This window comes from Rutilus rutilus (assembly GCF_951802725.1).
Source record: "Rutilus rutilus genome assembly, chromosome: 2".
In the NCBI taxonomy this organism is placed as follows: domain Eukaryota; kingdom Metazoa; phylum Chordata; class Actinopteri; order Cypriniformes; family Leuciscidae; genus Rutilus; species Rutilus rutilus.
The window spans coordinates 56,788,628-56,815,433 of record NC_140210.1 but is presented as its reverse complement, the minus strand read 5'-3'; the positions used below and the strand labels follow the sequence as shown (position 1 = coordinate 56,815,433).

General features: G+C 42.7%; 1 protein-coding gene across 3 annotated transcripts in view; it reads right to left on the bottom strand.

Annotated features, from left to right (window-relative positions):
* Nucleotides 1–26,806, bottom strand: part of LOC311286311 (uncharacterized protein) — a 133,247-nt gene that overhangs the window by 50,231 nt on the left and 56,210 nt on the right. For all 3 annotated transcript variants that reach the window (XM_084402454.1, XM_084402453.1, XM_084402455.1), the window contains one exon: nucleotides 4–384. In XM_084402454.1, coding sequence (XP_084258580.1) covers nucleotides 4–384 — 381 coding nt within the window. The remainder of the gene's footprint in view (nucleotides 1–3; nucleotides 385–26,806) is intronic.

Below are 26,806 nucleotides of genomic sequence, written 5' to 3'. Positions count from 1 at the left end.
TACCTGCACAGTATGCTGAACAGTGGTAGCCGTAACCAGCAGTTGTTCTAACCAGCTCATAGACATAATAATCGCCTGGACAGGCTTTGACTTTAATGGGAAAAGACCCGTGAGCGCAGCAGTAACTCCCATCATCACCGCAGACATCTCGAGTGACGACTCCATCTGTTACTGTTGGGTGTCCACCTCGTATCCACAGTGCGGTTTCAGTGCCACAGCTGAACGGAGCAACACACGTGTCTGGAATATGAGCGCTAGTGTTGTTAATGAAGAGACGATACCAGCCGCTCCAGGAGACATACATGTCACAGTTTCTGACTGAAGCATCTGTATTATTGATGGACCTCCATGTATCGTCCAGCTCAGTGTAGTTGTAGCAGGGGTCTGCAGAGAGATAAGCTTATGAAAATATATTAAGAAATAACACATTTCTGAAAAACATGTTTTATTACAAAATGTAACCAAAAGTGCAGCTTTTTTTCCCTCTTCTCAAGGGAGTAATTTAGCCTCAATAAAAATGTTCTTAAATTCCTTATCCGTACCTGTTATATCGGAGGAGGATAAGGTAAGCTTAGAAGTTGATATTACTGAGGAGGAGGTTCAAAGGGCACTGTGCAGTCTGTCAGGTGGTAAAGCAGGATGGATTCCCTATTGATTTTTATAGAAAGTTTCTACCAAAGCTTTTATGTCCCTTGGTAGAAATGTATAAGGAGACTTTATATAATGGGAAATTACCTGACACATTAGAACAAGCACTGATTATCGTGCTACTCAATCCAGGGAAGGAAGTTAATCTATGTGGCTCCTATAGACCAATTTCTTTATTAAATACAGACTATAAAATTTTAGCTAAAATTATTGCAAATAGACTGGCTCTCCTTATACCTGAACTGGTGGCGATGGATCAAACTGGTTTTGTCATTAACCGTTCTCCTTATGATAATGTCCGAAGGTTTTACAATATTATTCATTTTTCAAAAAATAAATAAAGTACCTGTCTTAGCTGTCTCTTTGGACGCGGAAAAAGCTTTTGACCGTGTCGAAAGGAGTTTTTTACTCTGTGTTCTAGAGAAAATGAATTTTGGCCCCAGATTTATGGCGCTGATTAAAACTCTGTATCAATATCCAAAGGCATCAATTCTTACAAATTCCGATATTTCTTCTCAATTCCCACTTACAAGAGGAACCCGACAAGGGTGCCCCCTCTCGCCTCCTCTTTTCACTTTGGTAATTGAACTGTTAGCTATTGCAATACGATCAAACCCACAGAGCTACGGAGTTGTAGTTGGAAATGATGAACATACCATTTCATTATGCTGATGACATAATGTTTTTTTTTTAACTAAGCCTGAGTCATCTCTCCCCGCATTGGCCGACTTACTGGAGGCATATGGTTCTATCTCGGGGTATAAGGTGAACCATGCAAAGAGTATTATCATGCCTCTTAATTCCTTTGCAGATGTTATGCCTCAATTAAATAAAATTCCATTTTCATGGAATAATACTAGCTTAACATATCTCGGCCTACAAATTTTAAATAAGTTAGACCAGACATTTACGTTAAATTATGGCCCTTTGTTGAAGGTGGTGGGGCAAGAGTTAGATAGATGGAAAACACTGCCTATTTCACTAATAGGTAGAGTAAACTGTATTAAAATGAGTGTACTTCCCAGGTGTCTTTATTTATTTAGAACTCTCCCTAGTTATGTCCCTCAATCTTTTTTTAAGCACACTGTTAGACCTTACCGGGGTTTTTTTTACAGTAAAATACTGTTAATTGTACAGTTCTTTAGTTTGTTTCTGTAAAAATGCACTAAATTCTAATTCAAATGAGCTAATTACACTTGCAGAAACCGACTGCCTTAAATTGACCAACTGTCATTTAAATGTATTAACTAAAATTTATAATGCATTAATAATGTGAGCAAAGTAAAACTGTGCACTTCTTTCATTTGAGACCACTAAAAAACTATTGCACATAAAAAGATTTCCACTGGACCAGCAACTACACAGTCACCGCCTGTTAAATAAAGCAACATGCAGCATATCATCAATGTTTGTAGATCTTCTCCTGGACTGAAGCACAGGCTCTACTCTTCTGCACAATGGTGACCCAAAAAACTACATTTTACAGTAAACTACTGGCAACAGTGTTGCTAGTATAAACCTGTTTTATAACTTACAGTTTATTACTGTTAAAATACATTTTGTGGGTGTGTCGTTTTATCTTACACTGTTAACCCTTTCAACCCCACAGGAAATCCACACTACAAAGAGTAAAAGTAACATTGAGACAGTGTTGCAGTGAGATAATTAAGGGAATATGTAAGTGATTGTTGAGCATTAGTGATGAACACCTGCTGTTAACAAGCAGAATCACTGAAGAAAAGAGAAACACAAGAACAGAAAATAGAGAAACACAATAACTACGACTGACTTCCAGCCATTACACATTATTACACTTATTATTAACCAGTATGACTTTATTTCTGTCATACAGAAGTTGTTATTGAAAATGTTTGTTTGAAGTTACCATTATAGAGATCAGTGCTTGCTTTAGTTGGGATGTTGATGCTAAAACATTCATTTTTCTTTTGCTGCTTGAGCTGTGTTTTTGCAAGTCACACTTGTGCGCACACAGTTTATGAATGATTGTGGTTGTAATGCTTATGATGACAAAATCATCATATTGCCTGTTCATTCACTAAGGAATTAATTCTTATTCATTCAGAGTTTTATCCTCGATCAAAAGTGTTACATTAGCACCACTGTGAAACTACAGCAATAAATTACTATGACTCTTTTTTTTAACACATCATGCATAAACCAAAAAAAACAGAGCTACACTATGTTTTAGTGTTACGTTGCTAAATGGCCACGGTTACCTGCTGCTGAGTGCGGTTTATTTCTATCTGTTTTTAATTTCCTATACAGATCACGTGAGGTCCCGCCAGCTGTGATTGTGGGCGGGGCAACTGCTTTAAAGACGCCCAGTCTGGAGACCGTGGGCTCTTTCTCACTTCCCATCTGCTCCTGGTAGCAGGCGGAGCACAAGCTCCGACGCATGCTCGGCCTGCTGCTTCCTTTGAACTTGTTTAGAGCTTGGTTCAATGTTGGTTTCACAAGCACGATCCCGATATGGGATTATTGTTTGTTAGTTTATTGTATTTATTTTACAGCTGGTGGTAACTGGTGATGGGTTTTTGCATATTATTTAGTATAGATTAGTGGAGAGCAGGAGAAAGACGACCCGGAAGACTCACACAAACTCTGTCTTTTGTTTTGAACGGGAGGCAGGCAAGTTTCATCCGCTTTGAAGAATAGTGTGGGTCAGGGTTTTCTTTTGTTTTTGTTATGTTTATTTTTGCCACCATGCTCTGCGTACGCTAAAGGCCTATTTATACTTCTGCGTCGAACTGCCGCCGTAGCTACGTCGTAGGCTGTGTGTAGCGCGCGTACCCTACGGCGTACCCTGACGTGCACCTCTCCAAAAATGTAACAACGCGTCAATTCTACGCGGACACAAGCGCTGTGATTGGTCTGCCAAAACCCCTCCCTCGGGGTTTCACACACTCCCTAGGTGCGCGTCAACGCGGACAACGACACAGAAGTATAAATTAAAACCTACACGTTGCCTACGGCGTATAGGCTCCGGCGTAGGTCCGACGCAGAAGTATAATGAGGCCTTAAGGCGTATCACTTAATTAAAATTATTTATTTACACTGTCATCGAATCTCTGTGGTCTTTTATATGTTATGCCAATCCATAAATAATTTGATGGGTTCGTAACATTTAGAAACACAGAGATATCACAATTTAGCACATTATTCTCAACAACGGTGGCAATATTTCTTTTTTTTATTATTATTCATGCAGCAGTGCATGCTGGGAGTTTTATATTATCCTGGAACCCAGCATGCATTGCGACATGAAACTTTTCACCATTGTTGAGATTCATGTGCTGATTGTTGATGTCTGTGTATGTCTAAGTCAAGCAGAAGTAAAATAAAATTGAGTGCACTATATGATTGTTATTTTTCAGAAGACCTGATAACAGAAATACTGATTTCATTTTGTAGATACACAGATTCATGTTAAATGTGACATAGCCATAATTTCAATGAATATATACAGGGATAATCTGAAAATCAGACATGTCCAGGATGATTGTGACATCATCACAAAATAATTAAAACACATTATAAACTACCTCTTGACTTTTTCTTGCCATAACAAATGTGTTTTATAAACTCACTGTTACAGCAGTCAGATAGAGATGAAAGGTAAGAAGTCAAGGGACAAGAGACCAACTAAAGCAAATACTGATCTCCATCATGGTGACAACAAACTTTATTATTAACTAAATATCTGTTAATTCTCAACAAGAACTTTTGTACATGTATGAAAGAAATAATCGTAAACTGGTTTGTAAACTGGTTTCACACTCAGTGTCGCTGGAAGTCAGTTGTAGTTTTTGTGTTTCTCTTTTTTCTGTTCTTGTTTGTCTCTCTCCTTCAGTGATTCTGCTTATCAGGTGTTCATCAGTTTCTCAATTCACTCACTTCTTTTCATTCACTCTGTCAAGTGGACTATATTAGTGAACTAATGTAGGGAATAGTGAATGAGGGTATAGGGTGTGATTGGGAAAACAGCCTCTGAGTGTCGATTTTGAGCACTGTTCATTTACAGTATATTCCTGTAGGCTATTTTTGTTTTCTACGGTATTTAATGGAAAATGGTATGATACTGTCTGAATTACGCCTTTTTTTACAGCAAGGGTTAATAGTGCACCTAAATAGCTTAATAACAAAATTTCTATGGCAGGGTAAGCCAGCAAGAATAAAATTGAAAGTTCTCTGTTTGAACCCATGTGAGGGAGGACTCGGTCTCCCTGACTTTGATTTATATTACTTAGCAGCACAATCAATGGTCAATATGGGCTTGGCAAACTAATAGACATAACCCCCCTTCTTGGAGACAAATAGAGCAACATCAATTAGCAGATATTACTCTTTCTAGCTTATCTTATATTCCTTACGTGCATACTTTTAAAATAACTCTTAATAACCCGTTTGTTCTACAGGGGTGTAAAATTTGGTCTGATATTAGGAAAAAGACTAAAAACCTTCAAATAATATCGTACTCGGTTACTAACGTAACCTCGGTTCTCTCTAGAGAGAGGAACGAGTACTGCGTAGAATACGCTAGGGGAAAATCCTTTTCCACGAGAATACTGAAGCCAAAAAATTATCCTTAATTTTGTATTAATGTAAAACGCGTTGCGGCAGCATACAGACATAGGCGAGGCAGTTTGCGCGCCTATTGGCTGGTCTGCTGGCAACTGCTTAAGCCTATCGAGCGAGACCTAGAGTGACGTCAGACCCAATGAGGGCGCTTTGCGCCCTCTGCGTCACGTCCCGCCGAAACGGGCGTGGCTTAGGTCTATAAATACCGCTCACAGGCTTCATATCTCTGGTTTTTCATAGTCGAAGCAACCAGAGCGTGTGCATGCACGGCAGGATACGCAGTACTCGTTCCTCTCTCTAGAGAGAACCGAGGTTACATTAGTAACCGAGTACGTTCTCTTACGAGAGATTCTCTCGTACTGCGTAGAATACGCTAGGGGAACCTACTGTAAAACGCTGTGCGTGCTGGGATCTGATACTATAGACTCAAGGGCGACAGCCCGGAGTTCATACAGTACACAATCACCCAGGGGACTCACAGGGAATCCTGGAAGAGGAGGAGTTTAGCCACTATCTTCCTAAATGGCAGCATAGAGCAGCACTGCAATACTCAATAGCTGCATAACTGACAGTGTCAGTTTATGAGATTTGGCCGTACTAGACCGACAGTAGTCTGGCCTGTAGTGCGGGAACCTCTAGGTTGTAAAACCTTATAAATGTAGACGGAGAGGCCCAGCCTGCCGCCATACAAATATCTTGCAAGGCAATCCCACTTGACCAGGCCCACGATGAAGCCATGCTTCTCGTGGAGTGCGCCTTGACACCCAGTGGGCACTGCATGCCCTTGGTTGTGTAAGCTAGCGCTATTGCGTCCACTATCCATCTGGATAGGGTCTGTTTTGAAGCGGCTAGTCCCTTAGAGCGCCCGCTGAACGAAACAAAGAGCTGCTCCGTCTGTCTGAAAACAGACGAGCGAGACACATAAGCTCTTAATGCCCTGACTGGGCAAAGGGAGCTTTCGTCCATATTTCCTTCAGTACCGGCAGGGCAGACAGGGAGATGACCTGTGCTCTGAACGGTGTATTGAGGGATTTAGGAACATAACCGTGCTTAGGTTTGAGTATAACTCTAGAGTCATTCGGCCCAAATTCCATGCACGTCGTGCTTACTGAGAGCACGTGTAAGTCCCCTATGTGCTTCACTGAAGCGAGAGCCAGAAGAAACGCCGTCTTGAAAGACAGGTGTTTAAGATCAATCTTCTGCAAGGGCTCGAATGGATGACCTTTCATGGCTTCCAGTACCGTAGAAAGGTCCCATATAGGGACTGTGGGAGGTCTGGGAGGATTCAGTCTCTTAGCTCCTCTAAGGAAGCGAATGACTAAATCGTTCCTTCCAATAGACTGGCCAAGCGTGGTCGAAGAGAACACTGCTATGGCCGCTACATAGACTTTGAGCGTGGAAGGGGACTTGCCCTTATCCAACAGCTCCTGTAGGAAGGAGAGAACCTCCGTCACACCGCAATGCAGGGGTGACACACCACGAGCTGTGCACCAGCTAGAAAACACCGACCATTTGGAGGCATAGAGACGTCGCGTAGACGGAGCTCTGGCCTGCGTGATAATGTTTAACACTCCCTGTGGGAGGACAGCGGGTACCCGTTGATGGCCCACACATGGAGGGACCACAGCTCTGGGTGAAGATGCCAGATCGAGCCGTTGGCTTGAGAGAGGAGATCCCTCCTCAGAGGCACTGGCCACGGGGCGGTGCTTGCTAACTGCATCAAAATTGGGAGCCAAGGTTGGCTCGTCCAAAGTGGGGCTACAAGCAGCACTGAGCATCCTTCTTCCCTGACCCGTTCTACCACCTGTGTCAGGAGGGAGACGGGGGGAAAAGCGTAGAGAGGACGGCGTGGCCACTCGTGGGTCAGCGCGTCCTTGCTCTTCGAGAAAAATTCTGGACAGTGAGCGTTTTCTTGAGACGCGAACAGGTCTACTTCCGCTCTGCAGAATTTTCTCCACAGCAGCTGGACTGTCTGTGGGTGCAAAGACCATTCCCCTGTCGGAACCTGGTTCCTGGACAATCTGTCTGGCCCTATATTTAGGAGCCCTGGCACGTGCGCTGCTCTCAGCGAGGGCAGGTTGCTGCGGGCCCATATCAGGAGGCGCCTGGTTAGCCTGTACAGAGTCAGGGACCTGAGGCCGCCCTGGCGATTTATGTAGGACACCACTGAGACGTTGTCTGAACGTATTAGCACGTGGTGTCCCTTTATCAGGGGACAAAAGCGCGTGAGCGCTTTGCTCACTGCCAACATTTCGAGGCAGTTGATATGTAGGAGCTTCTCCTGCGTTTGACCATTGGCCAAAAAACGGTCTGCCCTCGAGCAGCGCTCCCCATCCCGAGGTGGATGCGTCCATGGACACCACCATCACTCTCGAGGAAGTCCCCAGGCTTACACCTGATTGGTACCAGTCTTTTGCCTCCCAAGGTTTCAAAGCTGCAATGCACACTTGATTGACCTTGAAGCGAAGCCGACCGGAGGCCCATGCTGTGCGTGGCACTCTCTCTCTGAGCCAGAACTGCAGTGGGCGCATGCGCAGAAGGCCCAACTGGAGAACTGAAGATGCTGAGGCCATCAGACCTAGCATCCTTTGAAATGTTTTGAGAGGGACTATCGCGCCGCAGCGGAACGAGCCGGCTGCGCGCCGAATGTCCAGTGTGCGCTGAGATGACAGGCGTGCTGTCATTAGCAGCGAGTTCAGTTCTATTCCCAGAAAAGATATAATCTGTCTGGGGAATAGCGAGCTCTTTTCCCAGTTCACTGCGAGACCGAGATTCTCGAGGTGATCGAGTAAAATGGTCCTGTGCTCCACGAGCTCCGAGTGAGATTGGGCTAGAATCAGCCAGTCGTCTAGATAGTTCAGCACTCGTATACCCCGTAGTCTGAGGGGTGCGAGCGCTGCGTCCATGCACTTCATAAATGTACGGGGTGCCAGGGACAAGCCGAAAGGCAGGACTGTGTACTGATATGCCTGGCCCTCGAAGGCTAATCTCAAAAATCGCCTGTGACGTGACGCTATCTGTATTTGAAAATACGCGTCCTTTAGATCTATTGACACAAACCAGTCCCCTCGGCGGACATGCGCGAGGATTTTTCTGGTCGTGAGCATCCTGAACTGGCGCTTCACAAGCGCTCTGTTCAGCTGCTGCAGATCTAGTATGGGTCTGAGACCCCCGTCTTTCTTGGGCACCAGGAAGTATCTGCTGTAAAGCCCCCCTTCGCTTTGAGCTTGAGATAGGGGTTCTATAGCCCCTTTGCTCAACAGTTTCAGAATCTCGGCTCGAAGTAGATGAGCTACTTTCGATTCTACCGTGGTCTCGACGCGCGCCATGTAGCGGCGAGGGCGCCGGCGAAACTGCAGCGAATAGCCTTCTTTTATGATGTTCAGCACCCATCTCGAAACCCCGGGAAGCTTTTCCCACGCAAGTGCGCGAGTAGCTAGGGGCTGGATGCGAAGCACGCTCCGATCGGCTCGCGATACAGCGGCTTTTGTGTGCTGTGACATAAGCGTCGCGCTCATGACATCTGAGGCAGGGGGCGCGCTGATAACAGCGGGCAGAATGCCCGCGCTCGACTCCTCTGCAGTGTCTAACTGAGAGGGGGAGGGCTGGGCTAGTTCCATGTCTGTGTGTGAACAGCAAAAACTCCAGTGTTAAATTAACACTCCTGGGAGTGTATATGAGTCCACACTCAAGAGTGTAAAGTGTTAAAATATGAGTGTTAAATTAACACTCAAGAGTGTTAAAGTTAATGAGATAATTAAGTGATTAATTTAGTGATGATTGAGAATTATTGAAGACACCTGATGTTAACAAGCAGAATCACTGAACGAGAAAATCACAAATTGTAAGTTACCATTATTGTAATCCGTGTTTGCTTTAGTTGGGCTCTTGACCCTTATATGTTTTACTATAAATTTTGTTTGCCTGCTGTATCTGAGTTATAACTGACAGATGAACAAAGAAAAAAAAGTGATCTGATGGTGTTGGTTATATGTGACAATCATCATTTGAACTTGATCACTGAACTCATTAAGACCCTTATTTCTGACGTGGATTTATGTTGTTGTTTACAGCATAACTGTGATTCTGCATAAATATCCAGAATTTTAGATATAAAACAAAGGATTTCTTAAAAATTGTTTAAAAAAACAAAATCTTTCTTTTAGGCACACACAGACATCAAGATTCAGTCTATGCATCTCAACAATGGTGACGAGCAGAATATTCAATTAGGAAAAGTCAATTACATAGACAATTCAGATCATAATTTATTCATACTGCAATGCATGATGGGAGCCATTAATGAGTTGTGATTGGTGGCAGCCACTGCAACATGCTTTATTATTGTCACCATTGTTGAGATTCACAGGCTGATTATTGATGTCTGTGTTTCTAAATAAATTCATTTGAAAGTGTTTTGATCAGAACAATGTTTATTAAATATTTTGGATTATACGAAAAATACTGAAAATCATATGCTGTAGAATCACAGAGCTGCTGTAATTAACCAGTTAAACTATCTCAATAAGCTTCATTTTTTGAATCACAACATGGTTATGTCAAAACATAACCAACACCATCAGATCGCATTGCCTCTTTGTTCATCTGACTGTTATAAATCAATAACAGCAGACAAGCAAAATTTAAAGTTAAACATATAATGATCAAGAGCCCAACTAAAGCAAACAGTGATCACCTTAATGGTGACGTACAATTTGTGATTTTCTCCTTCAGTGATTCTGCTTGTTATCATCAGGTGTCTTCAATAATGCTCAATCATCACTAAATTAATCACTTAATTATCTCATTAACTTTAACACTCTTGAGTGTTAATTTAACACTCATATTTTAACACTTTACACTCTTGAGTGTGGACTCATATACACTCCCAGGAGTGTTAATTTAACACTGGAGTTTTTGCTGTGTGGGCGTGGGCGCAGGGCAGCGGGCACATACACCACTTTTACAGCATTGCTCGCGTGAGCAGAGCGTATGCATACTGGTCTCGTTTTTACAATGACCGTGAGACATGTGGGAAGTAGCGTTTGTGGGCACTGGGTAGTGGGCACGTTTGCTACGTTTAATGCGCAACCGATCTGAGATGATTTTATGTGCGCGAGCCCTGTGTGAAGGGCTGTGCTTGTGTGTAGGAATGGGCACTGAGTAGTGGGCATTTTTTCTACACATGAAACACCATCGGCCGTGGCCGGGACACCAGAAAATACACTCTTTAAGGGATTTATCTGGGTAGTCATAAAAACTGCTTTTTTTTTTTTTTTTTTTTGTGCAGGCAAGCAGGCAATGGAACCGGCTTGTTGGCTGCTAAATACGCTGGACCAGTCATATTTCTTGGAACCAAACACGGGATCGAACACGGGTCTCTCATGCAAAAACCTGTGAATCTGCCACTGGCCCACAGGGGAAGACAAATAGAATTTCAGTCAGCGCGAGTATTATCAGAGAGCGTCAACATGCTGCCGTTTGTTTGCAGGCGTGCATGTAACAACAGGCTCGCTCACTGCAATAATGACATTTCCAGTCGCCTGAACTTCAGAGGGGAATGAGAAATGTGTGAGAAATTGAGATCGGCCCGGCCGCAGCGGGACTAAAACACTCTTTTCTCCTTTCGCCAGTGACGCACGGGAACCATAGAAACGGTGTCTGGGTGCAGGCGAGCGGGTTGTACAACGCACTCGTCGGCTGCAAAAGGCACATCTGCAGTCGCCTTCCAGGGAACTGACAGAACTAAGCATTGGCGGCATCATTTATCTGCTGTTAGACCGGGATTCGAACCCCGGTCTCCCGTGTGAAAAACCTAGGATTCCGCCACTGAGCCACAGGGGGGAAACACAAAAGCGTTCAGATTCACGAGCATATAAAAGAGCGTCAACATGTTTTCTTCAGCGTTTGCTTGCAGACGTGCGTGTATTAAAAAACAGGCACGTTTGCTGCAGTATAGACATTTCCAGTCGCCTGATCAGGGAACTGAGACGTGTGAGAAATGAGGTCAGTCCGGTCTCGACGGTTTAGTGCCCGAGATATTAAAAGATGAACTGTGCTTGTTATGGTTGTACTGACTAAGTCCTAAACGAAGTCTAGTACTGGTTGCTAAACGGATTAATTTTAGACGTGTGCCCGTGCAACCTCACACAAAACAAACGGAAAATTCAGTAATGTTAAGTATTATCTAGCAAGTTTATTTTCCTCCATATATCATACAGCGGCAATATCTTAACTCATAATACATATAACAAAAACAACAAACCGAATTGTTCACCACAAAGGCAAGGCACAAAGACACTGGGCACAGTCGAAAACTGTTTGCTTCCCAATCAGCAACACCTGTGTCTGGGTTTCCTCTAAGTTAAATGCCCTTCCCGGGCTGATCCGAGATCAGCTGAGCCACAAAGCACATACAGCCCCCTAGTGGCACAGGACAAAATTACATAAAATACAATATGAATATGGCTCATACACTCCAGCCCCTAATTGCGTCTGCCAGAGCAATTACACCAAATTCAAAAGAGCCATAAATACCGAAATATAGCCCATATGAAATGGGAACCAATTACCCTTTAGCTTCATTAAGCAAGCATATTTTAGTTATGGGTCGTTCAATGATGTTTTGTCTTGGTCTTCAAACGAACCACACGTACCAGACCTCTCTTATCAGGGAAGGTTTCCAGGACTCTTCCTAGCATCCATGACCCACGTGGTGCTGTGGAGTCCGCAACCATGACCAGGTCTCCAGGAACAAAATTCCTCTTCTGCTGGTTCCATTTTTGACGCTCCTGTAAAAGCGGTAAGTACTCGCGGATCCACCTCTTCCAAAAGAGATCCGAGATGTACTGGGTTTGTTTCCACCTTCTTCTTGCGTAAACATCCCTTTTGTCGAACAGTCCTGGTGGGAGAACTGGTTTTCCTTTGAGGAGTAGCAGATGGTTTGGCGTCAACGCCTCAAGATCGTTGGGATCCTCTGACAGTCCTGTGATGGGGCGATCGTTAAGCATAGCTTCAGCCTCACAGAGCACGGTATGGAACCCTTCGTCATCCAAGGTTTGCTGACGGAGCACAGAGCACAAGATCTTCCTGATCATCCGTATCATGCGCTCCCATGCGCCACCGTGATGTGACCCAGCTGGAGGGTTAAAACTCCACTTGATTCCCTTCTTGGACAAGGCTCTTTCAATGCGGTCATGATTCAAAGAGGCTGAGGCTTCTCGCAGCTCCCTTTCTGCACCCACAAAGTTGGTGCCATTGTCAGATCTCAAGTGCGAGACTTGTCCTCTTCGACAGATGAACCTTCGCAAAGCGTTGATGCACGAGTCTGTGTCAAGAGAATAGGCCACTTCCAGGTGCACGGCCCTACTTGCCATGCAAGTGAATAATACTCCATATCTTTTCACGATGCTACGCCCTCTTTTCACGTCAACTGGCCCAAAGTAATCTACGCCAACATTAGTGAACGGTGGTAGATCAGGAACCACTCTCTCTTCTGGCAAGTCTGCCATTTTTTGCTCACCAGTTTTTCCACCATGGAGCTTACAAATGAGGCATCTTGATATGATCTTCCTCACTGCAGTAGGTCCACTTGTGATCCAGTATTTTCTCCTTGTAGCGGAAAGAACATGATTTCTACCTCCATGTCCAAGCTGTAAATGGACATGACGGAGGATAAGATCAGAGATATGTTGGTCCTTTGACAAGATGAGGGGGTGTTTAATGTCCTCAGGGATTGCTACCTTTTTCAGCCGTCCCCCAACTCGTAGAAGTCCTCCTTCTAGAAACGGATCCAATTTGAGAATGCTGCTACTTCTCGGCACTTGTGGCTTGCCAGAGGTTAGTGCAGCAAATTCAGTGGGGAATCTCTCTTGCTGGCAAAAAGCGATTATGGAGGTCTCAGCCTCCAAGAGATCTTCCAGGGTCACCTTCTGATTCCCAAGTGAAGCTGAGAAAGCTTGCATCTCTTTTTGCATATCCAACCTTGCTGCTCCAATAGCACTGGTGTTTGCACGCTCCAATTCTTTTCTTTTTTCTTTCAGTTTGAGCAGAGTTCCTTTCAGCTTAATGAGCCACGCAACTGCAACTTTCAATCTTTGCCAATCAGAGAAATGGGTCATCAGTTGCGATGTGGCATTGATGTCAACAAGTATGGCATTGATCGTCAGACTTCTCTTTACTTCTGGGTCGTCGGCAGTGACACTTATATCCACAGGAAATGTTGGCCACGTTTCTTTAGGTTCCCATAGGAATTCTGGGCCTTCTATCCATCTTTGTTTTATAAGATCTTCTGCCTTCAATCCACGTGAAGCATCGTCAGCAGGGTTCAGGGATGTGGGAACGTATCTCCACTGCTCAATTTCCGAGTTGTCCCTGATGGTGGTTACCCTGTTTGTTACAAAAGTTTGAAATCTTCGGTCCTCATTCTTTATGTACTTAAGAACTGATGTGCTGTCAGTCCAAAAGCAAGTCTTCTTTAGTGGAAACTGGAGTTCCGATTGAAGCATCTTATCCACTCGTACTGCAACAACGGCAGCGGTGAGCTCTAAACGGGGAATAGTGACAGTCTTCAGGGGGGCTACTCGGGCTTTGCCAAATAAGAAAGTAACATGAACCCTCTCATCCACGTTCTGCATCCTCAGGTAAGTAGCCGTACCATAGCCGTTCTCGCTCGCGTCGGCGAAGTGATGCAATTGGGCGCTGACAGTCCTCCCAAATCCTGCAGGCTTCACACATCTGTGGATCTTAAAATATGCCACCTTCTCAAGATCTGTCAGCCATTTGTTCCACTTCTGCTGGAAAGCTGGAGGTATTGGATCGTCCCAATCACATTTTGTCCTGCATAACCCCTGCAACAGCAGCTTGGCCGGGAGTACTACAGGTGCCAGGAACCCCAATGGATCGTAGACGGAACTGATGATAGATAGCATGCCTCGCTTGGTTGCCGGCTTCTCTTTGACTTTCAGCTTGAATTTGAAAGTATCCGTCTCGATACACCACTGCAAACCCAAAGCTCTGTCCAACGGCAGCTTATCCCTGTCTAGATCAAGCTCATGCAGGTTCTTGGACTTGAGATCCTCTGGGAGGCTTTGCAGCACTTCTCGACTATTGCTAATCCATTGAGTGAGGGTAAACCCTCCTCTGCCGCAAATGGTTATAAGGTTCTTAACCATGATGACTGCATCTTCTTTAGAGGGTAGACTCTTCAGTAGGTCATCCATATAGAAGTTTCGGTTGACCGTTTCAATCACTTCTGTTGGAAAGTTGGCCTGATTGTCTTCAGCGGTTTTTCTAAGAGCAAGGCAGGCGACACTAGGTGATGAAACCGCTCCAAATAAATGGACAGTCATGCGATGCTCTACAAGACCTACAAGACCTTCCTCCAGGTTACCTTGAGGCCACCATAAGAATCTTAAATAGTCCCGATGTTTCTCTGCCACCTTAACCTGGCCTTTATGTCCGCCATTATGGCCACCTGTTCCTGTCTGAACCTCATAAGAACTCCAACCAACGAGCTGGTGAGGTTTGGTCCTTGCAAGAGCTGACTGTTGAGTGAGATCCCTTTGTACTCTGCTCCACAGTCAAACACCACTCGTAGCTTTCCTTTCCGTGGATGGTACACGCCGTGGTGCGGGATATACCACACCTTCCCTGTTGGCGTTTCCAGCTGATGCTTCGGCACTTCTTCGGCATAGCCATTGCTAATGACATCACCAAGAAAGTTGTTGTACTCTTCATGAAAGCTTGCGTCTTTCTGAAGTCTTCTTTTTAGACCACTAACACGTTGCATGGCAACACCGAGGTTGTTCGGCATCGAAACAACTTTCCCTTCGAAAGGCATTTGAAACGTGTAGTGTCCGTTTTGAAGCTGAGCAGAGCTTTCCATTATCTCTACAAACTTCTTTTCTTCCCTTGACATTTCTTCCTGTTCTGCAGAAGCTTGCTCATTGAAGTCGTAGTTGTACTGGCTGGTTAACAGTTCTTCAATTCTGTCAATGGCAATTCTGTTGGCACAAACTGAAGGGTGGTCACTTCCACAGTCGCTACTTCCCCGTAATGGACCATTTATTACCCATCCCAGTAGGGTTCTGATCGCGTAGGGTCCTTCACCTTCACAACTGTTAATCACCTCCCAAGGCTCCATCAACTTGGAGGCATTTGTGCCAATTAACAGGTCAACATCAGCATTTATATGGGGAATTTTTACATCCTCTAAATAAGGCCATTTTCTCAGCTCCCTTTCGCTGATTATGTTGGCTGTAGAGACAGGCATCTCTTTCTGGGTACACACTTTGGAAAGTGGATAGAAGCACTCACCAGAAAATCCAGAAATTTCCAAACCGTCAACAACGGAGCTTTCTACTGCGTTATTATGGCCCAAGGTGCGGATATGAATCTTGCATTTGCGTCCTTCCATGTTCAACTTATCAATGAGTTTCCTGGTGCAGAAAGTTCCTGTACTCCCTGGGTCCAGAAAAGCATAGGTTTCAATAATCTTGTTTCCCTTTAAGCACTTCACCTTAACAGGCAAAATGGGAAGAATTCCATTGCAGTGGCCAGCCCCTGTAAGACAACAAGCGGAGGATGCTGTACAGCTGTCAGAAGTATTTGACTGCTCAATAATTTTCTGCTCACCATCCTTCTGATCCTTTTGAGTAACCCTTTCCTTCTCTCCTATGTGCAAAACGATGATCAAAAAAATGATGCGCCTGTCGTAATTCTTACTCAAGTGTCCTGTGCACAGACAACTGAAACACAAACCTTTCTCCTTTAGATAGTCCAGTTTCTCCCTGTGTGTCTTTCTTCCCAGTTTAAAACATTGTTCCAAAACATGATTACCAGCAGCACAATACAGGCAGAAAATAGAATCAGTCTTGGTAAAGGATGTCACTTTGTTCTGAGCCTTTTCCTTCTTGTAACTATCTGGTTTGCTGTATCCATCCTCAATGACCACCTGTGTTGCAAAGCTGTTTCTTCCCAGCCGAGGTTTCACCTGAGACTTACTTGCTTTTGTAGCTCCTTTGATAACAGGTGAAGTGTCCTGTATGTCACCAAAGACTGGATCTGAAGTGATTCTGACCTGGCGCTCAATGTACTCCACAATGTCTGAAAATCGTGCTCTTCGACCAGTTTTCTCCAGTATCTCACATGCCTTTGCTCTCCACTTGTCTCTGAGTTTATACGGAAGCTTCTGACTCAGAATCTTTATGTTTGCTGGCATGTTAAGTTCCTCCAAGTACTGAAGATCATCCATAGCGTTGGAACACTCACGGAGGAAGAGTCCATAAGCTTTGAGCGCTTTGGGGTCCTCAGCTTTGATACTTGGCCATCCTGTGACCTTCTCCATGTATGCTTCTGTTATCTTAAACTCATTTCCAAAGTGCTCCTTGAGCAATTTTTTGGCAACATCAAATCCTTTATCTGCAGTCATATGAAGGCAGCTGCGCACAATATCCCTTGGCTGCCCCATAGTAAATTGCTCAAGATAGTACAAACAGTCTCCTTTACAGCTGGTCTTTGCTTCCACACAGTGTTCAAATGCCTTTATAAATGTGTTGAACCTTAGAGGATCTCCATCATAAATTGGAATTTCTCGGCGCGGCAGCAGTTGTAACGTTTGCATTTTGACAAGGAGAGCTGTTATATCATTCTGTTGTTGCAGTAAATTGTAGAGCCCTTCTGTCTGATGTTGGCTTTGCAGGGGTTGAAACACTTGTTGGTCTAGAGTGGGTTGAAAGCTTTGACTGAAGGTTGTCTTTGATTGTAACTGAGGGGTTTGAGAGCCTTGAATGACAGTTGGCTTTGGCAAGATAGTTGGCGTGGCTAATGGTGAAGCATTGCTTTGGAGTGGTAGAGATGCATGTTGCTGTGAAGGCAGAGGCACAAATATGGAAGCCTGTGGATTGAGAGAGGTGGGCGGGAGCTTAGATCTAGCCCCTTTCCTGATATAGGAAGCCATTCCATCAGCTTGCCTTGAATGGACGCTGCTACCAACCTGTAGCACTGCTAGCTTAGCAGAAGTGGCAGCTATCTCAATGTCCAGCTCAAGCTGCTCCCTTTTTCTCCTCAAAATGAGCTCCTGCTCCTCCAATGCATGCTTATCCTTTAAGGCAGCAGCTCGAGCCAAGAGCGCAGCCTGTTCCGCCTTCGCCCTGCGTCTGGCTGAAGAAGTGGAGGATGTGCTACTGGAGGATCCGCTACTTGAACCATGGTGCCTTGACTGCACGTTTGAAATGCTGTCTTGAGGTTGAATCTGATCCTCCTCTTCCTCATCCTTTCCACCAGCAGCTCCTCTTCCATTGCTGGCATCAACCTCATTTCCATTTTCAGCATTGACATCAACAATTTGAGTTTCAATCTGACCCGGCAAATCATCATGATCATCATCCACTTTGGTAAATGAACAAGCTTTAGTGTCATACAACCACTGATTTGTACCCACAAAAAACTCATTGAAACTCAACATTTTAGCTTGGTACCATATTTCATGTTTGTTTGCTTCATCAACAGGCAATAAACCCAATAAAGATGTACATGCTTTATCTCATCACACAACTTATTGAACGTGTTAAATTCATGTTCAACCTCATTTACATGCTCTTTATCACCCATCAATTTAGCAATAGAATTTTTTGCATTCAACAGTTTACTAAATTTAGACTTTCTTTCCTTTTCTAAAGTGCTTATTTTTTCCAACAAAGCTTTGGGTGTTAATTTAACCACACGTTTTTCAGTTACAGATTTTACCCCTACACCCACACAAAGTTCAGTCTCATGGCCAAGTTGGCCTTTTTCCTTTTCTGCCATAATGACAACGAAAAAGTGAATTGGCTTATTATTCAATAAGCACGCAAAATAGTTTTGTGTTGCGCAACAATTAGTCTAGACGTGCAAAGTTATTTTTAGACGGTTGCGAGTTTACTACCAATGCATTGGTTTTACGCGAATGTGTGCACACAAATTACCATGGCCATTCATAATATCAGCGCTGATCACCACGTACCCCAATAGAGCGTTGGCCGGCTTTGATGAATGGTGTCCCGATGTGATAATGCTGGTATTCCGTTGACCCTTTAGCTCACTCTGGTGCAGCTCCTTTCAGCAATCGGCAACTCCAAACATTTGCCCACCTCACATCCGTGGTTTCCAAACGAACACCGTTAAATCCACAATAGTATAACAGGTCCGCGTCCTCACGATGAATGATCATCCAAATTGAAGCAGTTTTCGACCTTAATGTACTGACTAAGTCCTAAACGAAGTCTAGTACTGGTTGCTAAACGGATTAATTTTAGACGTGTGCCCGTGCAACCTCACACAAAACAAACGGAAAATTCAGTAATGTTAAGTATTATCTAGCAAGTTTATTTTCCTCCATATATCATACAGCGGCAATATCTTAACTCATAATACATATAACAAAAACAACAAACCGAATTGTTCACCACAAAGGCAAGGCACAAAGACACTGGGCACAGTCGAAAACTGTTTGCTTCCCAATCAGCAACACCTGTGTCTGGGTTTCCTCTAAGTTAAATGGCCTACCCGGGCTGATCCGAGATCAGCTGAGCCACAAAGCACATACAGCCCCCTAGTGGCACAGGACAAAATTACATAAAATACAATATGAATATGGCTCATACAATGGTATAGAAAAGGTATTCGGGTATTTGGTGACCTATTTGACAAAGGGTCATTACTATCCTTTGAACAGTTAAAGTTCTCTCTGGAATCCAAGCACTTGTTTAAGCATCTACAGGTTAGAGACTATATTAGAGTTCAGCAAGGAGGTAAACTGTTACCTCTATATCCTTTGGAACTAGACACCTTCATTGTGGATAGAAATATAAAGAAATTTGTTTCAACTATGTATAAAATGTTGCTGAAGCTTTCTGTTTGTGGCCCAGTGGGGGCCAAGCTGAAATGGGAGCAAGGCCTGGGGATTGATTTTAAAGAGGAACAATGGGAAGCAATCTGTCAAAAGAGTCAGACATTCTCATTTAATAGCCGTCATAGACTGCAGCAATTCAATTTGATTCATCGAGTGTACTATACACCGCAGCGTCTAAATAAAATGAACCCTGACCTTTCAGCATTATGTCCCCGATGTAAAACACAGACTGGGTCTCTTATCCATATGTTTTGGTCATGCTCCCATTTGGATGACCTTTGGAAAACTGTTAAAGATACTATTGAAAAAGTTATTGGTTCTGACCTGGCTTTAACCCCAAGACTGGTCTGGAGATGAATCTACGTTACCTCTATATTCTCTGTACAAAATAAGATTTGTTAAAATGGCTTTGATGGCTGCCAACACGTGTATCGCATTGAAATGGAAAAGTGTCAGACCCCCATGTTTCAAAATGTGGTTGAATGAACTCTTGTCCTATATTCCACTGGAAAGAATAATTTATAATTTGAAGAAGAACTCGACGGCCTTTGACGAGGTATGGGGGAAATTTATCTTTTTAATGAGAAACTCTGACAGTTAAATTGATTTTTTTCTTTTATATATATATATATTCTTATATTCTATTCTTTCCGTGGGTCTATGGAATTGTCAGTCAGCAGTCAACAAAGCTGACTTCATTCCAGCCTTTGCATCTCATTCTACTCTCAGTATCCTGGGCCTGACTGAGACCTGGATTCAACCAGAAGACTCAGCAACCCCCGCTGCTCTCTCTAGCAATTTCTCCTTTTCTCACTCCCCTCGCCAGTCTGGAAGGGGTGGCGGGACAGGGCTTCTCGTCTCCAACAAGTGGAAATACTCAACGCTCTCTTCTCTATGCAACAACAACTCATTTGAATATCATGCTATCACACTTACAACCCCCAGTAAGATCCATATTGTAGTCATATATCGCCCCCCAGGTCAGCTGGGTAACTTCGTAGAGGAGCTGGATGTGCTGCTGTCCTCTTTCCCTGAGGACGGCACCCCACTTCTAGTCTTCGGTGACTTCAACATTCATCTCGAAAAACCACTTGCAACAGACTTCACCTCTCTCCTAGCCTCCTTCGATCTCAAACGACACATCACCACAGGTACTCACAAATCAGGCAACCAACTGGACCTGGTTTACACACGCAACTGCACCACAGACAATATTTTGGTGAGACCTCTCCATGTTTCAGATCATTTCCTCATTACTTTCAGTCTACAACTCACTACCCCGGCACCACCAACCCCACCACCAGTCACCATCAGGCGAAACCTGCGCTCACTTTCCCCCTCCCACCTTTCCTCTGCCGTGTCATCCTCTCTTCCCCCACCCTCACAATTCTCATCTCTGGATGTGAATACTGCAACGGATACCTTATGCTCCACTCTAACCTCTTCTCTAGACAATATCTGCCCTCTCTCCTCCAGGCCAGTGCGCGCTGCTCCCTATAACCCCTGGTTATCTGAGGTTCTTCGTGAACACCGGACCGAACTCAGGGCAGCAGAGAGGAAATGGCACAAATCAAAAGACGCATCTGACCTGAGTATGTATAAATCTCTCCTCTCGTCCTTTTCTGTTGATGTTCATGCTGCAAAATCTTCATACTTCCACAACAAGATCAACAGCTCCCCCAACACACGATTACTCTTCAAGACATTCAACTCTCTTCTCTGTCCACCTCCACCACCACCCACCTCCTCTTTAACTGCCAACGATTTTGCGAACTTCTTCACCAACAAAACAACAACCATCAGCAGTCAGTTCTCAGCTCCACACACACAGGAACCCAGACCGACCCCTTCCACAGCCAATACCCCTCTGTCCTCCTTTTCGCCGCTAACAGAGGAAGAAGTATCTACACTTCTCCTCTCCAGTCATCCTACCACCTGCCCTCTAGACCCCATCCCCTCACACCTTCTACAAGCCATCTCTCCCACACTTCTACCAGCACTCACACACATCATCAACACATCCTCCCATACTGGCACCTTCCCTACAGCATTCAAGCAGGCTCGGGTCACTCCACTGCTTAAAAAACCAACACTAAACACATCATTTGTAGAGAACTACAGACCTATCTCTCTCCTACCATTCATTGCGAAAACACTTGAAAGAGCTGTTTTCAACCAAGTAACATCCTTCTTGTCTCTAAACAACCAGCTGGATGTCAACCAATCTGGCTTCAAGAAAGGGCATTCAACTGAGACTGCATTACTGTCGGTCACCGAAGCCCTACGGACTGCAAAAGCTGCTTCCAAAAAAGTTTAGTTGGGCTCTTGACCCTTATATGTTTACTTTAGATTTTGCTTGGCTGTTGTATCTGAGTTATACTGACAGATGAACAAAGAGAAAAAGTGATCTGATGTTATGACAATCATCATTTAAACTTGTTCACTGAACTCATTAAGATCCTTATTTCTGACTTAGATTTATGTTTTTGATTACAGCATAACTGCATAAATATCCAGAATTTTAGATATAATACAAAGGATTTCTTTAAAGTTGTTTTTGGAAAAGAGAAAGAAAAAAATCTTTCTTTTAGGCACACACAGACGTCAAGATTCAGTCTATGCATCTCAACAATGGTGACGAGCAGAATGTTCAATTAGGAAAAGTAAATTACATAGACAATTCAGATCATATTTTATTCATACCGCAATGCATGATGGGAGCCATTAATGAGTTGTGATTGTGACAAAACATAACCAACACCATCAGATCACATTGTCTCTTTGTTCATCTGACTGTTATAAATCAATAATAGTAAACAAGCAAAATTTAAACTTAAACATATAAGGGTCTAGAGCCCAACTAAAGCAAACACTGATCACCATAACGCTGGCTGTCAATTTGAGATTTTCTCCTTCAGTGATTCTGCTTGTTAACATCAGGTGTCTTCAATAATGTTCAATCATCACTAAATTAATCACTTAATTATCTCATTAACTTCAACACTCTTGAGTGTTAATTTAACATTCATATTTTAACACTTTGCACTCTTGAGTGTGGACTCATATACACTCCGAGGAGTGTTAATTTAACACTGGAGTTTTTGCTTTGTGTGTGTGTGTGTGTGTGTGTGTGTGTGTGTGTGTGTGTGTGTGTGTGTGTGTGTGTGTGTGTGTGTGTGTGTGTGCTCGCACTGTGTGTGTGTATGTGCTCTCCGCTGTGTGTGTGTGCTCTTCGCTGTGTGTGTGCGCTGTGTGCTCTCACAGGTATTTGTGTGCAGGTGTGTGTGTGTGCTCTCCGTCGTGTGTGTGTGTGCTCTCCATTGTGTGTGTGCTCTCCGCTGTGTGTGTGTGCTCTCTGCTGTGTGGGTGTGTGTGTGCTCTCTGCTGTGTGTGTGTGTGTGTGTGTGTGTGCTCACACTGTGTGTGTGTGTGCTCTCCGCTGTGTGTGTGTGCTCTCTGCTGTGTGTGTGTGTGTGTGTGTGTGTGTGTGTGTGTGTGTGTGTGTGTGTGTGTGTGTGTGTGTGTGTGTGTGTGTGTGTGTGCTCTCCGCTGTGTGTGTGTGGTCTCCGCTGTGTGTGTGTGTGCTCTCTGCTGTGTGGGTGTGTGTGTGTGCTCTCTGCTGTGTGTGTGTGCTCTCCGCTGTGTGTGTGTGCTCTCCATTGTGTGTGTGTGTGCTCTCTGCTGTGTGTGTGCTCTCCAGAGCCGGACAGTAACGGAGTACATTTACTTGAGTACAGTACTTAAGTACAATTTTGAGGGATCTGTACTTTACTCGAGTATAATTTTTGGGGAGTACTCATGACTTTACTCAAGTACATTTGAGAGGCAAATATTGTACTCTTTACTCCACTACATTTCTATCCATAACCGTGAGTACCCGTTTCTTCTTCAAAAAAATATAAATAAAAAAAAAGGAAAAAAGAAAAATCTCGGAAACCCTCAATTTGTTGTTTCCCTCTCAAACGTGATTGGATTGTGCAGGCGCCACTGATTGGGACAGCCTATCAGCAATCACCTTCAGCTTTCCGCCAAAGGTCAACTCCATGGTCAGATTTAGATAAGAGACGAAACCATGGATGAAACAATGGATGAAGACGCAGCAGGTCCATCCCGGGAATGTGCCAACCCGTGGCCACACCTCGCCAGACTATTTCAATTTTCTGAACAAGTTAATGATAGTTTTCGCTTCAAGTGTTTGCTGTGTTTACCAATGTAAGCACTGTGGCAGTAGTAATGCAATATTTAGATAATGTACTCTTGTACTCTTGATACTCAAGTACTTTTAAAAACAAGTACTTCAGTACTTTTACTTAAGTAGACATCTGACTGTAGTACTTTTACTTGTACTTGAGTAAAATTTAGCAAGGGGTATCTGTACTTTTACTCAAGTAATGAAGCTGTGTACTCTGTCCGCCTCTGGTGTTCTCCATTGTGTGTGTGTGTGTGTGTGTGTGCTCTCCACTGTGTGTGAAACACTGAACACCATCAAGGTGACATCAAATTTCTGTTGAACCTTTTTTTTTCCGGTTTATTTAAATTAGCATATTTTACTTTAATTTAATGGTTTTTGTGTGTAGAGAGAAATGGCTCATTCTAAGGTAATAAAACATAACGGTTCATTAAGTAAGGTCTTTATACACCACTGAAAACACAGTTATATTTATATTGCATTTCTGTCTGATTTAACAGTCTGATTCACTTCTGTTTAAGTATATGCCTGTGTAGGGACTAATTACATGCTTGATTAGTTGAGTAAAGTGTTCTTTATTTCTATTAAAAGTAAATTACACATTCATTACGAGTGTTTTCGAAACACACAAACCATATACCATAATCATATTTGAGTAAAATGTATATGCTCAGTACACTCAAAAAAAAATTGTGTCTAAACATAAGATTTATGTATTTGAATTGCATACAAAATTTCCATGCATTTGGATTGCATAGTTTTAACATAAACCAATCAATAATCTGAATGTGATTCATATTTTTAGGTCATATATAAATGAAACAGATAAGATTTATGTAATTGTATTAATAAACTGAATGTGATTTATATTTGTCAGTCGTATGTAAATGAAACGGGTAAGATTTATGTAATAGTACACAGAAAAACGCCCATGTTAAATTAACACTGCTCAGAGTTCATATGTGTGCACACTACAGAGTTAAAGCAGTGTTGAAGTTAATGAGATAATTAACTGATGATTGAGCATTAATTATGAACACCTGCTGTTAACAAGCAGAATCACTGAAGGAAAGAGAAACACAAGAACTACAACTGACTTCAGCCACAGCCTTAGATGAAATCAACTGAAGAGAAAAGAAGACATTAAATCTGTGAAGATCTCAGCAGAGGAGGATTAAACAACTCCACAAACAGCATTACCAGCTTCACTTATTACTAACCAGACTGACTTTATTTCATTTCTGTTTGAATGAAATCAATAGTTGTATTTTAAAGTCACCATGATGGTGGTTAGCGTTTGCTTTAGTTGGACTCTTGACTCTTTAATATAACATTTTCCCTGGCTGCTATAATTATGTGTTTATAAAACACGTTTGTTGCAGTAAAAAAAGCCAAGAGAAAAAGACATCAGGTGATGTTGGCTGTTTATTGATGATGATGACGACAAAGTCATCATCATGTAATTGCCTGATTTGCTGATCTTGTTCAGTGTCTAACGCATTGATTATATAGGACTTGTGTTTTTTTTTTTTTATATAGTTTTATTCATAACAGAAGCCATTTGATTTTACAGCCATTTTATGAAATCTAACAGTGTTGTTTATCAAACAATATACTTTTTTTTTAATAGTTAGTGCACAAAAACCTTTCATCTATGGCATTACTTAGACTCAAACAGACATCAAGAAACATCATATGAATCTCAACAATGGTGACAAAAGCTACAAAAAATCCAGATGCATAATTTATTAATGCCGCAATGCATGCTGGGAGATATGGGTGAGTTTTGATTGGTGGTACCCAGCATGCACTGCAGCATGAAGCATTTCATTGATTGTCACCATTGTTGAGAGTCATACACTGATTCTTGATGTCTAAGTAATAATGTAGAAGAGAAAGTTTAAAGGGGTCATGACATGGTTTTTTCTTTTCTTTTATTATGTTCCCTTAGGTGCAATTATAGTATTACTATAGTTTTTTGGACAAAAAAATGTTTAAAATTGAGTGATTTATGACCGTTTCCCACCCTGTTTCTCATGCTCTGATTCAAACAGTCTGTTTTGGGGGTGTTTCCCCTTTAAGAGTTCAGTGTTAACACCCACTGTTATGATTGGCTAACGTCAGCGCCTATGCATCAATTATTAACATAGATATAGAAAGCCAGAAAATGAACCATCTGTCCACCACTAACAACTAAGAATGGATTACCCCGTGTCCACATGGACAGTGTGAAGCTATTTTGAATGAATATGTCAGATTTGTAACCAGAAACACTTGAATACGGGTTATTTTGATGCATATGCGCAAGGGAGCAGGTACGTGCACACATAGACATCAAAGGGGGCTTGAGCACCTGCCCTTTTTATTACTGGAGAGAAAGTGCCCTTTTTTCTGGAGTGCTTTTTTTCTATTTTGGAAAAATAATATATATTCCTGTTTGCGCACAGCTTCCCTGTCAAACAAATATATTTATTGAAGAATAGTATATCTAAATATCAGGTCCGTCCAAGTGATCTGAGGGCGCGCGCGCATCCTGGTGTGTGACGTGTACGCAGACTGGTGCATAGATATATACACTAGATGTCGCCTTGTCTACGGCAGGTCATTGGAACGAATGTCTTTAAGGCGAAATCTAGTGTATATATCTATGCACCAGTCTGCGCACACGTCACACACCAGGATGCGCGCGCACCCTCAGATCACTTGGACGTGGTCTTTGTATAAGAGCTAAAAACGATATAAATACTGTTCGTTTTCTCACACAAACGGCTCGTTTCGTGTCTTAGGCCATCAATGTGTACTTATGATGGGGAATTGTTTCATTTGGACGATGGGAAATTGTTTTAATTTGGACTCTGTGCATGCTCTTTGAGACCGTGACCATCATTATGACTGACAGACAAGAACGGTTTGACCTAAAAATATCAAAATTGAAACTACTGCGGAAAAAAAGACACCTACATCTTGGATGCCCTTGAGGTAAGCTAAAACATACCAAAATTTAATTTCAAAGTGAACTATCACTAGTTGACGCCTAATTTGCATACAGAACGTCCCCAGACGTTGACTCTTACATCAAGAGTCTTTCCCCCTGAAATTTAGAAATCTAAATTGGTGAATTTAGAAGAAATCTACAGATGCAAACAGATGGAGGATACACTCTAAAAAATGTAACGTTAGTAAATCTGAGTAACTGCATCTGGTACATTAATACATAAAACTGAGTAGAAATAAGTTAACATTAAACATTAAAAATAATATTTATAAATTAACTTTTTATTTATGAGCAATTTAACTTTTTTAATTTCTTCTAAACCTTTATAAAATAGTATTCCATACAACCACATACATGACATTGGCTTTTATTGAATTTTTACTCAATTATTTTGGTAAGTTTAATTCAAACAATCAAGTAAGATTTTCAGAGATTTTAATAAAGTTAAATATTTCTGTAATATTTACTAAGCCACAGAATATTT